This window comes from Myxocyprinus asiaticus, chromosome 8 (assembly GCF_019703515.2).
Source record: "Myxocyprinus asiaticus isolate MX2 ecotype Aquarium Trade chromosome 8, UBuf_Myxa_2, whole genome shotgun sequence".
NCBI lineage: Eukaryota > Metazoa > Chordata > Actinopteri > Cypriniformes > Catostomidae > Myxocyprinus > Myxocyprinus asiaticus.
Window position 1 is genome coordinate 5,423,665 of NC_059351.1, and position 11,736 is coordinate 5,435,400.

The 11,736-nt window shown below is 38.2% G+C and overlaps 1 protein-coding gene across 1 annotated transcript; it reads left to right on the top strand.

Moving 5' to 3' along the window:
* The first annotated feature begins 4,697 nt into the window (after window positions 1-4,697).
* apela (apelin receptor early endogenous ligand) lies at window positions 4,698-10,060 on the top strand. Its single transcript, XM_051705190.1, has 3 exons — window positions 4,698-5,043; window positions 7,495-7,584; window positions 9,664-10,060. The coding sequence occupies exons 1-2, from the start codon at window positions 4,968-4,970 to the stop codon at window positions 7,581-7,583; spliced, it is 165 nt and encodes a 54-aa protein (XP_051561150.1). The 5' UTR covers window positions 4,698-4,967; the 3' UTR covers window position 7,584; window positions 9,664-10,060.
* Window positions 10,061-11,736: the final 1,676 nt, after the last annotated feature.

Here is an 11,736-nt window from a genome sequence, read left to right on the forward strand (position 1 = left end):
GAATGTGAAAGTTAAAGTGGAGGCTGACTGAGTTGGGAGGAGAATTTATAGTAAAATTGGACTTAAATATTGATCTGTTTCTCACCCACTTCTATCAAACCACTTCTGAAGACTTTGATTTAACCACTGGAGTCAGATGGATTACTTTTATGCTGACTTGTGTAATTTTTGACAAATTCTGGCACCCATTCACTTGCATTGTATGGACCAAAATAGTGGAAAAATACTGTATAAATTCTTAAAATCTTCAAAGAAAGTCATACACCTCTGGGATGGCATAAGGGTGAGTAAATGATGAGAGAATTTTCATTTTTAGGTGAACTATTCCTTTAACATTCTTCTTCTTGTTGTGTTTTTGGTGATACACATTATTCATTCATATTGCCCCCTACTGGACAGGGAGAAGAATTTCTAATGAAAAGGGAAAACACTGGAGTTGTATATATACTTTTATGATGCCTTTATGTGCTTTTTGGAGCGTCAAAATTTTAGAACCCATTAACTTTCATTGTTTGGACCTACAGAGCTGAATATTCTTCTAAAAATCATAATTTGTGCTCTGCAAAAGAAAGTCATGCACAGCTGGGATGGCATGAGGGTGAGTAAATGATGAGAGAATTTAAATTTTTTGGGTGAACTATCCCTTTAATCATGTAAAGATTCAGCAAATTTTGATCAGTGTCAAATGGAAAATAGCACATTTCATTCTCCCACGTTAAAATTGCATCTCAAGGCTAGAAACGGGTGGAGTCAGTACCCTATGTCTCTTAGCAGACGGGTTATTTGAACACACAGGTTAATCCAGGTAATGACATCTGATCCCCAATAAAGCAAACATTATGACACACAAACATAGTCACAGACATACACCCACCCGAGGCATCAGACTGCATGCTACATCTATGATTTCATTACAAGTCAACGAGCAAACTGACCTAAACACCTTCGATGAGCCTGTTTTTTCATGCATGCAATGCCTACATCTGTCTCTAAGACACTCTTTTCTATAGGTATCAGTCTCCATGGATACCAGGTGGCTCCGAATAAGAATGCAACATCATTAGCATATTCAAAGTGAGGGTATAAAGTGCAGAGGACAATGTAAATTACAACAAAGAAATTGAAGATGTAGACATGGTGAAGATGGATGCATGGTGTTGGTGAAGAACGTTTTTGCAAACACCATAAAGCAGTAAATAACATCACGGGTACCTGGATGGGCAAACATACACACACAAATCAACAAACTCAGCATACATGCACACACACTCAGATGGGGGTCAAAAAGCTGCTCTTAGGACCGAATTCGTCAGGCTGTTGGTCAGTCTCCTTACCTCGTCCATTAGCTACATGCTGGGTTCTAATCCTAATTGACATGAAAAAAGCTCAGAGGATGTGTAGTCACATGCACGCACACACACACACAGGAGGCACAAATAGATGTTTAATAAGGATGGGCAGCGTCTATGACAAATACAGTATATCAGACACTCTCAGACAAACGGATCATTGTTTAGAAAGCTGCAACACACTCCACAAATTGGTTGCGGCACTAAAACTCCATGACAAGCCCTGTATATCAAACAAGAATTGAGATAAATGGACACATACACACCTACACAAGTGAAAGGTCAAAGAGTGGACACACATATGGCTTGCACACTGTCGGCTTGCACACATATGTACTTAATTATGGACACAAACACACACTTACACTCTAAGAGGTCAACTAAGGCCCACTCTTACACTTATTTTATCTCTAAACCTCACCCACCCCCTCACATACACAATATTAACTGACTTAATTCACATAAACGCAAGTACAAATTAACTGAACATTTGTTTGCTTGATGGAGCTGCTACTTTATTTGCATATTGTACTAGTTTTACACATTGTCTTGCGCAATCGTGGAGCCGTTCGCGACTCTGGCTTATTATAATGCATGTGCGCACAGAGACACACAGAATATCTGTAAATATCTCCAGTGCTTTAGTTTTGCTATCCTTGTACCTGAGCTCAAGGGAGTATAAGTAGGCTTCATTCAATGCAACATTTATGTGCAAATGTTAACAGTCTGTGATGCATAGGGAGTGTTCCTGGATTAACCTGGGCTCAGATTAAATCCTAGCCTAACCTCAATTGTAATCTGTTTTTATTTTTGCGTGCTTATAAAGCTGCATTGTAATTTTATTGCTCTGTTATTCTGTTGTTATGTTTTGCCTCTCAAGTCTGGGTGATTTACTGACATCTGATGTATCCAAAAGGCATGCTGATGAGAATTAAAACATGCAAATCTGTACTTTTGATGAAAAAAGGTAGACATTAGTTTTACAGACTTTGGCCAGTGTTTAAGTGTGGGTCAGGCTGGCTCTCCTGTTGTGAGGTTTTGTTCTAGGTAGTGAAGCACAATTGTAGCTCATTAGTGAGAGAGCTCACAGATCCAACAGCAACACTATTATCAGCACTTCACAGCTCGTTAACACACACACGCGTGCACACACACTAACTATCTAACTGACCAGGCCAACCAATAATTCACCTCTTTGACCAGTGCTGTAGTAATCTCTAACTAAATACAAACTCCCTCAAGTGCAAATATATAGTATTACTAGATGCCATTACTCATAATAACATACTTTTATCCACATTGATAAAACATACATATATAGTGGAGCCTAAAAGTCTAAGACCATATTTTTGTGTTTAAACCTGGAAATAAACAGAAAATTGTTGGATTTTTAAGTAAAGTTCAAAATGTAAGACGTTGTGAAGTAAAATGAAGAAGAAATATTTACGATTCTGCACTGTCTACTATTTCTACTTATCAAATGTAAAGCACATTTGTGCTTTTGATGTCTTTTGATGTGCTTTTGAGGTCAGATTTCCTTGCTTTCGTTGAAGCACAAACGATGCTCCTTGGAACGTTCTCAGATCAAGCTGGGATAATATGGATCATCGGTTTTGCACCAACTTCTGCTTCCGTTTGCAAGAAACTCCCTTAGTTAAGAAAACCCTTACAATTGTGATTAAGGGTTTTATTAACTTTACCAATAGGCAGACATACCCAGGCCATAAACAGCACAGACAATATTCAGTATAGCGATTAATCAATAGTTTTTTTTTTTAAAGAAATAGTTCAGCCAAAAATGAAAATTCTCTCATCATTTACTCAACCTCATGCCATCCCAGATGTGTGACTTTCTTTCTTCAGCAGAACACAAACGAAGATTTTTAGAAAAATATCTATATTCAACACAAGTAAATGGCGGCCAGAACTTTGAAGCTCCAAAAAGCATATAAAGGCAGCATAAAAGGAATCCATACGACTCCAGTGGCTTAATCCATGTCTTCAGAAGTGATATGATAGGTGTGGGTGAAAAACAGATCAATATTTAAGTCTATAAATTCTCCTCCCTGCCCACTAGGGACAAGAAGAAAACACAAGAAGAAGAACTCTTAGGAGAGAAGAGAGCGCTTAGGAGGGCTGGTGAAAATGGATATTTATAGTGAAAAAGGACTTAAATGTCGATCTGTTTCTCACCCACACCTATCATAACGCTTCTGAAGACAATGATTTAAACACTGGAGTCGTATGGATTACGTAGCCTATATAGACCTTATTCACGCTTATTCATCTTTGATTTTTAATGGGAATGAAAATGAGGCTGTGGGGGATAGACATACCATCTCTTCAATGGCATGAATGGTATAAAGCTGTACAAGCTCCTAGATCACATCTGATTTTCTACAACACATATTGTCTGGAGTTCTTTGTATACTGAATGTTCTTGGACAGATATTTTTTCAATGTTTTGTCCGTGGAACGATCCAAAAACACTTTAAACTGCAGTACAGCCCACTGAAGAGACTGTAAGTCTATCCCTCATAGCCTCGTTCCCATAAAAAAATTTAAGATGATGCTAGTGTGAATAAGGTCTATGTTGCCTTTATGTGCTTTTTGGAGCTTCAAAGTTCTGGTCACCATTCACTTGCATTGAGTGGACCAACAGAGCTGAGATATTCTTCTAAAAATCTTCATTTGTGTTCTGCAGAAGAAAGAAAGTCATACACATCTGGGATGGCAATGAGGGTGAATAAATGTTGAGAGCATTTTCATTTTTGGGTGAACTATCCCTTTAATGACCGATTCTTAAACTTTTACATTTGGTCCCCCCAGTTTTGAATGTTTGGTTACATTGTGGGACATAACAAGTACTTAGACATTCTAAAATTCATGTAAAATGTTTTATTCTTTTCACTCAAATTGTTATGCTGATAATTTATTTTGTAATATATCTTTTATTAAACTAGAAAAGAATGCAAAATAGCTGCATTTTCACTAGCGCTTGAAATGCACATGCACTTTATTCGATTGTGAACCACAGAAGGCTATTCTTAATGAGGAAACATAAAACAAACATATTGGAACATCCATACCTCTCTCTGCACATTAACACATACATACACACTCATTCAAAACTTCTTGTGTGAAGGGGGCACATTACTATCAGCTCTGTTACCTAATAGTTACATGTGGGGTCAATATGTGCAATGCAAAGTGTGTATGTGATGTCCCCACCCAGTTTTAGGTCTTTCATACCCCTCCTTCTGTGGTGCTCTCTTCCACCCTTTCTCTCTCTCTCTCTCTCCTCCCCCTTTCTCTTGTCTGTATAAAGAGGGGGTGAAGCTACATTGTCTTGAATGGACATTCAGACTCATCAGGTCATCTATCCATCTATCCATTCCTATGAGAAGAGAGAGTGAATAGAGCGAGCTGGAACTTTGGAAAAGTTGGAGAGATCCGGACCGAACACTGTAGTTGCATCCACTATTCAACATCAGTGAGAAAGAAATTAGTGATACCGACAGCCATTTAGGAGGATTTCTATAGTCCATTATTTGCATACTCACCGGAGACATCTGAGGACACTCGGGTCTGCACAGCAGACCAAACCTCAGCATCACCATGAGATTCTTCCATCCGCTGTATCTGTATCTGTTGCTGCTGACAGTACTGCTCATCATCAGCGCGGAGAAACAAGGTGAAACCATTTACATCAACTGCCATCTGTGAATCAGTTACAAGTCAAGCAGATATTAAATGAATGTAGAGTTTAAAAAATTCTGTTCACAGATAGTTTGGCATTTCTAGCCTGTAATACAATGGTCCTGTAAGAGCTTTCATGTAGCCTACTGTTAGTGTTTTGATACTCTTTCGGTTTGAAAATGTCTTTACCTTGAGTCTTTCAAAAGCTGCAGAAAGGTGGCAAATGATACAATACATTTGAAGATTCTGTTTTGGTCGATTATATGTAAATATCAAGTTCATCCAGCACTCTGTTTGTTCTCGGCATTGTAAAGTTTCCCGTTACTGTTCGACTGTGGGAGAAACTGTTCCAAACGACTCCAAATTATTCAGACTGAATCGAGAACTGATTCAGACCATTTTGCCCACGTGTTTGACCAATTCACTGACAAGAACTGACTGAAAATAGTGATTCAGTCACGAATCGGGCATCGCAAGTTGTGATTCTGAACAGACCACAGGAAGAGAATATCTGGTTGTCTTTTTTCCCTTTCTCAACGATTCAGTTTTCCGACAGCCCCACAGAGTAGGCTATAGTTGGACATATGAATTAAGATATTTTAAATATTTTAATATTCACAAGAAAAATCACATTATGCAAAAGGTCAGTATACGTATATATAAGACTATTTTTAAGATTTACACTTTTCAGTTTCATAACAAAATTCAATTAAATTGAACTGTGTAATGTTTAACAAAATTACATTAATAAAACACTATTTTTTTTATTACTTTATTTTAAGATTACTCAATTAAATTAGATGGAGTTTTTTTTTTTTTTTTTTTTTGAGTGTAAGTTCAAACCTCAGAAGGGATAATACAAGAACCATACTAGTAAAAAAAAATAAAATAAATAAATAGGCATCTTAAGTCTCTGTGGATGAAACAGTTTGGCAAAAGAACACAGCATGGGCTCGAGTTTAAAATTAAAGGATTACAGTGTGGAACATTGATCTCACATTTAAACGTGCAAAGAGATCCAGTTTAATTTATTCAGTTGGCCTAAATTTAAGAATCAATGTGATTTAATAATAGCCTACAATACTGGTGCGTTAAAACCAATGGCATAAACACATGCACTGAATGAGTGAGTGAACTGCACACAAAGTATTTCTGGTGCACAGGAATAGAAGTGGTGTGGCTTAGTGGTTAAAGATCTGGGCAAGTTGTAGATTTTTACCGCAGAAAGGCTTTATCTGTTAACTTTTTATTGATCATCCCAGTCTGCTTCTGGAGAACTGCCACTGTGTTGTGCTGCGAGTCTTTTTGAATAAACGTCAGCTAAATGACTCATTCGCAAAATAAGATCTGGTTGGCATATTAGTGGCCGCGTCTGTGCTCAGTCATGGCTGATTTAGGGTCAACGCTTTGAGTGGATTTTAAGTGGTGCTTGATGCGTCTACTTCCCGGCAACATACTCCAGAGATGAGCTCGGGTTTCGCAAAGACCCCATTTTACCCTAAAGACGTGTGAATATAGGCGATATAGGTCACTTTTATGTACATTTATTCAAGCGTGTAGATTTGGCTTGATTTGGGTTGTAGCATGAAGCATTTGGGGGGGGGGGGGGGGGGGGTTGTACTTGTTTTGATTATTGGGTACCTCCCCCCATCCCCCCTGGAATCTACGCCCCTGCATTTATTTAGATTTTATCATTTAATTAGTGAAGTTTATGTAATTGCAAAGTATACATGGGAAATGGACTGCAATTACGCACAATATTTGAGATTATCTAAACGTTTGTCCATTCGTACTGTAAGTGTAATTTACGTGGGTCACTCTACGTGTATAAACTCTCATCTCCCGCTGCTATGGCGGCTATGCACAATTAATCCGGTGCCCGTGGGCGATCAAGCACCGGCGTTCATTGTTAGTCATGATGTTGAGCACAATGGGCGTAATGCATTAGCATAGGGTTACTGCGGTGAAAGAGAGTAAGAAAGGGAGGTACATGGAGTTCGCATAACTGCAGTCAAAGGCACATATAAAAGCGCACGTTTCTTTGGCGCGTCTCCTCCCGTGCGCACCGTGCCATTGTCCCTCCGCCTCTGGGAGAGGATCTAATAGCTGCTTATGGAGGGAAGTGACATGACCGTTATCAGAAGAACCTCTGATTGTTATATTGCCCTCCAGATTGTTTGTTACCTACTAGGGTGACCATTCATTTTGATTTTATTTCAGGTAACACCCTAACCAGGGGGGTAGATCCTGGGGAAGGAGGGGGAAAAGGGGGCGCATCCCCCTTAACTTTGGGGGGAAAACCAAAGTTGACATACACAACTCCTGACCCCAATTATCTAACTGTGTTTCCATAGAGATGGAAGACGTCTTTTAAATTTAGGTTAGGATTTACCCTGTCTTCTATTTGAATTAGTACTAATAACCATCTATTTGCCTTCCCTAACAGATTTTCTGAACCTACGGCGGAAATATCGCAGACATAACTGCCCAAAAAAGCGTTGTCTACCTCTTCACTCCAGGGTACCGTTCCCTTGAGGTGAGCCACACACACTAACTTTAGCTCACAGACAGCATATTTCCTTTTATTACACAGTGGAATGAACAAATATTGAATAAGGGCCATCAAAGTGTTATACATTGTTCAAGAGGAGCATCATTTGGAATTCAGACATTTCACGCAGGTATTTGTCAACAAATAATCACAGAATACCTTGAATAACTTTTGTGACTCCTTGACAACACACACCAAGCCTTGCCTAACAAGTGTGTGCTCTCCATTTATGAATGGCATTTACCGCTCCATTGTGATCATGTGTCCTGTGTGCATTTGTGTTCAGAGAAGGGAAAGCCAGATTAATTAACAAACCGCCTGTCAGATCTCGACCAGCCTAAAGCCACAGTGGAAACAAACAGAGAAAGAGAGGGAAAGACTTTAAGTAAATACCCTGCACTAAATGACCTGGGAAATTATTGGATCTTTATAGCAGTGAGACTTTCTCTTGGACCGGGAGTAAACACAAACACTCCACACCCTTCACACACACAAAAGAGTGGAGAACTCAGTTACACGGCCCAAGCAGAGATACATACACACAGACAGATGAGAAAAGCCCTACCCCCCAAAATACGACCCATTTTAACTATCTGCCACACACACAGTAAAGCTTGGGTGCGACTCAGCTCTCAAAAACACACCTGGCAGCCTTTTAGACAAAGTTACTGAAGAGAAAAGCACTTAATTAATGGAATGAGTAATAACAGGCACCAAATCAAATAATGCATAAATAAAAACCACACAAGCTAAAACAAAATGTATAAAGTGCTACTGAGGTGAATGTAGTTTGTGTAAATGTACTTTGCTATGGTTTGGGGAAAAATTCCAAAAAAGTGAGCTAAATCTGACATAACCTTTGGGGGCATTAAGGGATGCCAAGTGGAAATCAGTTTATAAATAAAGCACATACTGTTTTTGTGTGGGGGATAGTGTTCATCTGAAGTAACTATAATTTACAACAGTAGTCTATCATTATAAGGATAGTTCACCCAAAAATGAAAATTCTCTCATTTACTCACCCTCATACCATACCAGATCTGTATGACTTTCTTTCTTCTGCAGAACACAAACAAAGATTTTAAGAAGAATATTTCAGCTCTGTAGGTCCTCACAATGCAAAAAGAATGGTGGCCAGAACTTTGAAGCTCCAAAAAGCACATAAATGCAGCATAAAAGGAATCCATTGGACTCCAGTGGTTAAATATATATCTTTAGAAGCGATATGATAGGTGTGGGTGAGAAACAGATGAATATTTATGTCCTTTTTACTATAAATTCTCCTCCCTCCCCAGAAGGTGGGAATATGCATGAAGAATGCAAATCGCAAAAAAACTAAAGAAGAAGAATGTGAAAGTAAAAGTGGAGATTGATAGTACAGTATAAAAGCACTTAAATATTGATCTGTTTCTCACAACACTTATCATATCACTTCTGAAGACATGGATTTAACTACTGGAGTCGTATGGATTAATGTTATGCTGCCTTTATGTGCTTTTGGAGCTTTAATTGTGCTCAGCAGAAGAAAGTCAGTCACACGTCTGGGATGGCATGAGGGTGATTAAATGATGAGAGAATTGCCATTTTTGGGTGACTATTCCTTTCAGGAAGCTTTTAGTTGAATTATTCTTAGAAATTATTGTAAGATATGTGAAGGCCTATATATTTTACTCTAGACATGCACTCTACATAATGGGTGTTGGGATTAGGAGTGTCTTTTGGTGGGTGTTAATGTTTAAATGTGTATGTGACGTGACACTGTATCTGTGGGGAAACACATTCAATGTGGCAGCCTACCGGAGCCGCCTACTGTTTTCAGACACTCCGGAGAGGTTGTCACCTTTAACCTTTACTCTATGACCCCATCACAATGAGCCAGAGCTAGTCTGAAGTTAACAAAACACACACACACACACACACACACACATTTATATATATATAGGAACAATGTTCAAAATACAATGAAAGCCAAACAAAGATCACATGAACAACAATCAATATACATTCTATCTATAGGCTTGAAGGATTGTGAATTGAAACTCTTTATGTTTTCCTCTCATATAGGTTTTACAGTTGACTGGAGGGAAACCTCTATACAGCCATGTTGAACAATCCATATGTGATGGACATCAAGAGCCAAACATTAGGATTACCAAAGGCCAGCATTGTACAAACGTTGGATGGCAATGAGAAAAAGAGCTTCAACTCAGAATACTCACCAAAGACTGTTGTATCCGCCTATATACTGTAATCAACTAAGCTATGCCAGTCCTTTTTGTAGAGCGAGTGTATGTTGTGATTTTATGAATGTGTGTTAGTGAAAAAGCCATAGGGACATCCACTCCAACCAAAGATGCTGAATATTCATCACTCAATCGGTTTACCAGAGTCACTGTAAATAGTAAAGACTGAATGAAATGTGTTTATATGTAAGTTATGCACTTCAAATGTTTTATTATTATCCAGCTTAAATAAAAAGTGTATTGTCTTTTCACCCGGGCTCAGTGTGTCTTATACAGTCCATACTGCTCTTGTGGTAAGGAGATATATTTAAAAATTACAAGCTGTTATTGAACAAATAACAGTGAAAAGTGTTGTGCTGTGACCACAAGACATGTTTTGGCAATTAGGGATCATTCAGGTTTTGATTGACAGCTTCCGAAAAAGTGCTCCTGATCAGAAAGGTCAATGCTCTGACAAAATCCCAGATGGTCAATTTCAAACAGATGTTTCCCTGACTGTCAAGCACTATGCTTGTTTTGCATATTCAGTAACAAGGGTAACACTTTACAATAAGGTTCCATTTGTTAACATTAGTTAATGCAGTATGAACTAACATGGACTAACAATGAACAATTGTATTCTAATTAACTTTAACAAAGATTAATAAATGCTGTAAAAATATATATTGTTAATTGTTTGTTCATGATACCAAATGCATTAACAAATGTTAACGAATGGAACCTTATTGTAAAGTGTTACCGTAACAAGTATTATTTGTTAAACATTGTTATCTTGAATTTCTTGCACCCTCAATTGTACTCACTGAAGTTACTGCCAGAGTTCCCACTGGGGCTACACATTTCATCTCAGCTGTAACAAAATCAGGATATGGCAAGCAGCAATTTGTATTTGTTTTACTCAGAATTTGGTTATGTTTAATTCACCATTCTGATGGGTGCATATCTTTTGCACATTAACAAGATCTCGCTAATCAGAATGCAGTGTGCAGAAAAGGTAGTGAGAGAACAGAACAGTCTTCAGGTAGGTGAATGGGAAAAACAAAAAGGCATAATAATTGATGTTGTCATCTATTTTTTCGGTACAGACATTTTCTTTCCCTCCTGAAATGGGTGTTTGAACACTGACATTTTTGAATGTAAAATGTAAAAGGAAAACATTTGCCAAAATCGCAATAACTATCAAAAAATTTCTATATGATATATTCTCTCTCTCTGTGTATATATATATATATACACACACACACACATACACACACCAATCAACCACAACATTAAAACCACCTGCCTGATATTGTGCAGGTCCCCCTCGTGCCGCCAAAACAGCGCCAACATGCATCTCAGAATAGCATTCTGAGATTATATTCTTCTCACCACAATTGTACAGAGTGGTTATCTGAGTTACCATAGACTTTGTCAGTTCGAACCAGTCTGGTCATTCTCTGTTGACCTCTCTCATCAACAAGGCGTTTCCATCCACAGAACTGCTGCTCACTGAATGTTTTTTGTTTTTGGCACCATTCTGAGTAAATTCTAGAGACTGTTGTGTGTGAAAATCCCAGGAGATCAGCAGTTACAGAAATAACCGCTCTGTACAATTGTGGTGAGAAGAATAGCATCTCTGAATGCAATTCGGCGCTGTTTTGGCAGCAGGAGGGGGACCTACACAATAGTAAGCAGGTGGTTGTGATGTTGTGGCTGATTGGTGTATATTAAAATTTATATAAACTACAGATTTTATTCGACTTTTAAGAATATATTAATATTCCCAACTTTCCAGGCCTGTAAACCGCAATTTTCAAATTTCTTGATATTCCGGTTTTCCATGACCATGAAAACCCTGTAATGAGCACCAGACAGAAATTTGGATTTGGATATTCAAACATGTTATTATTAT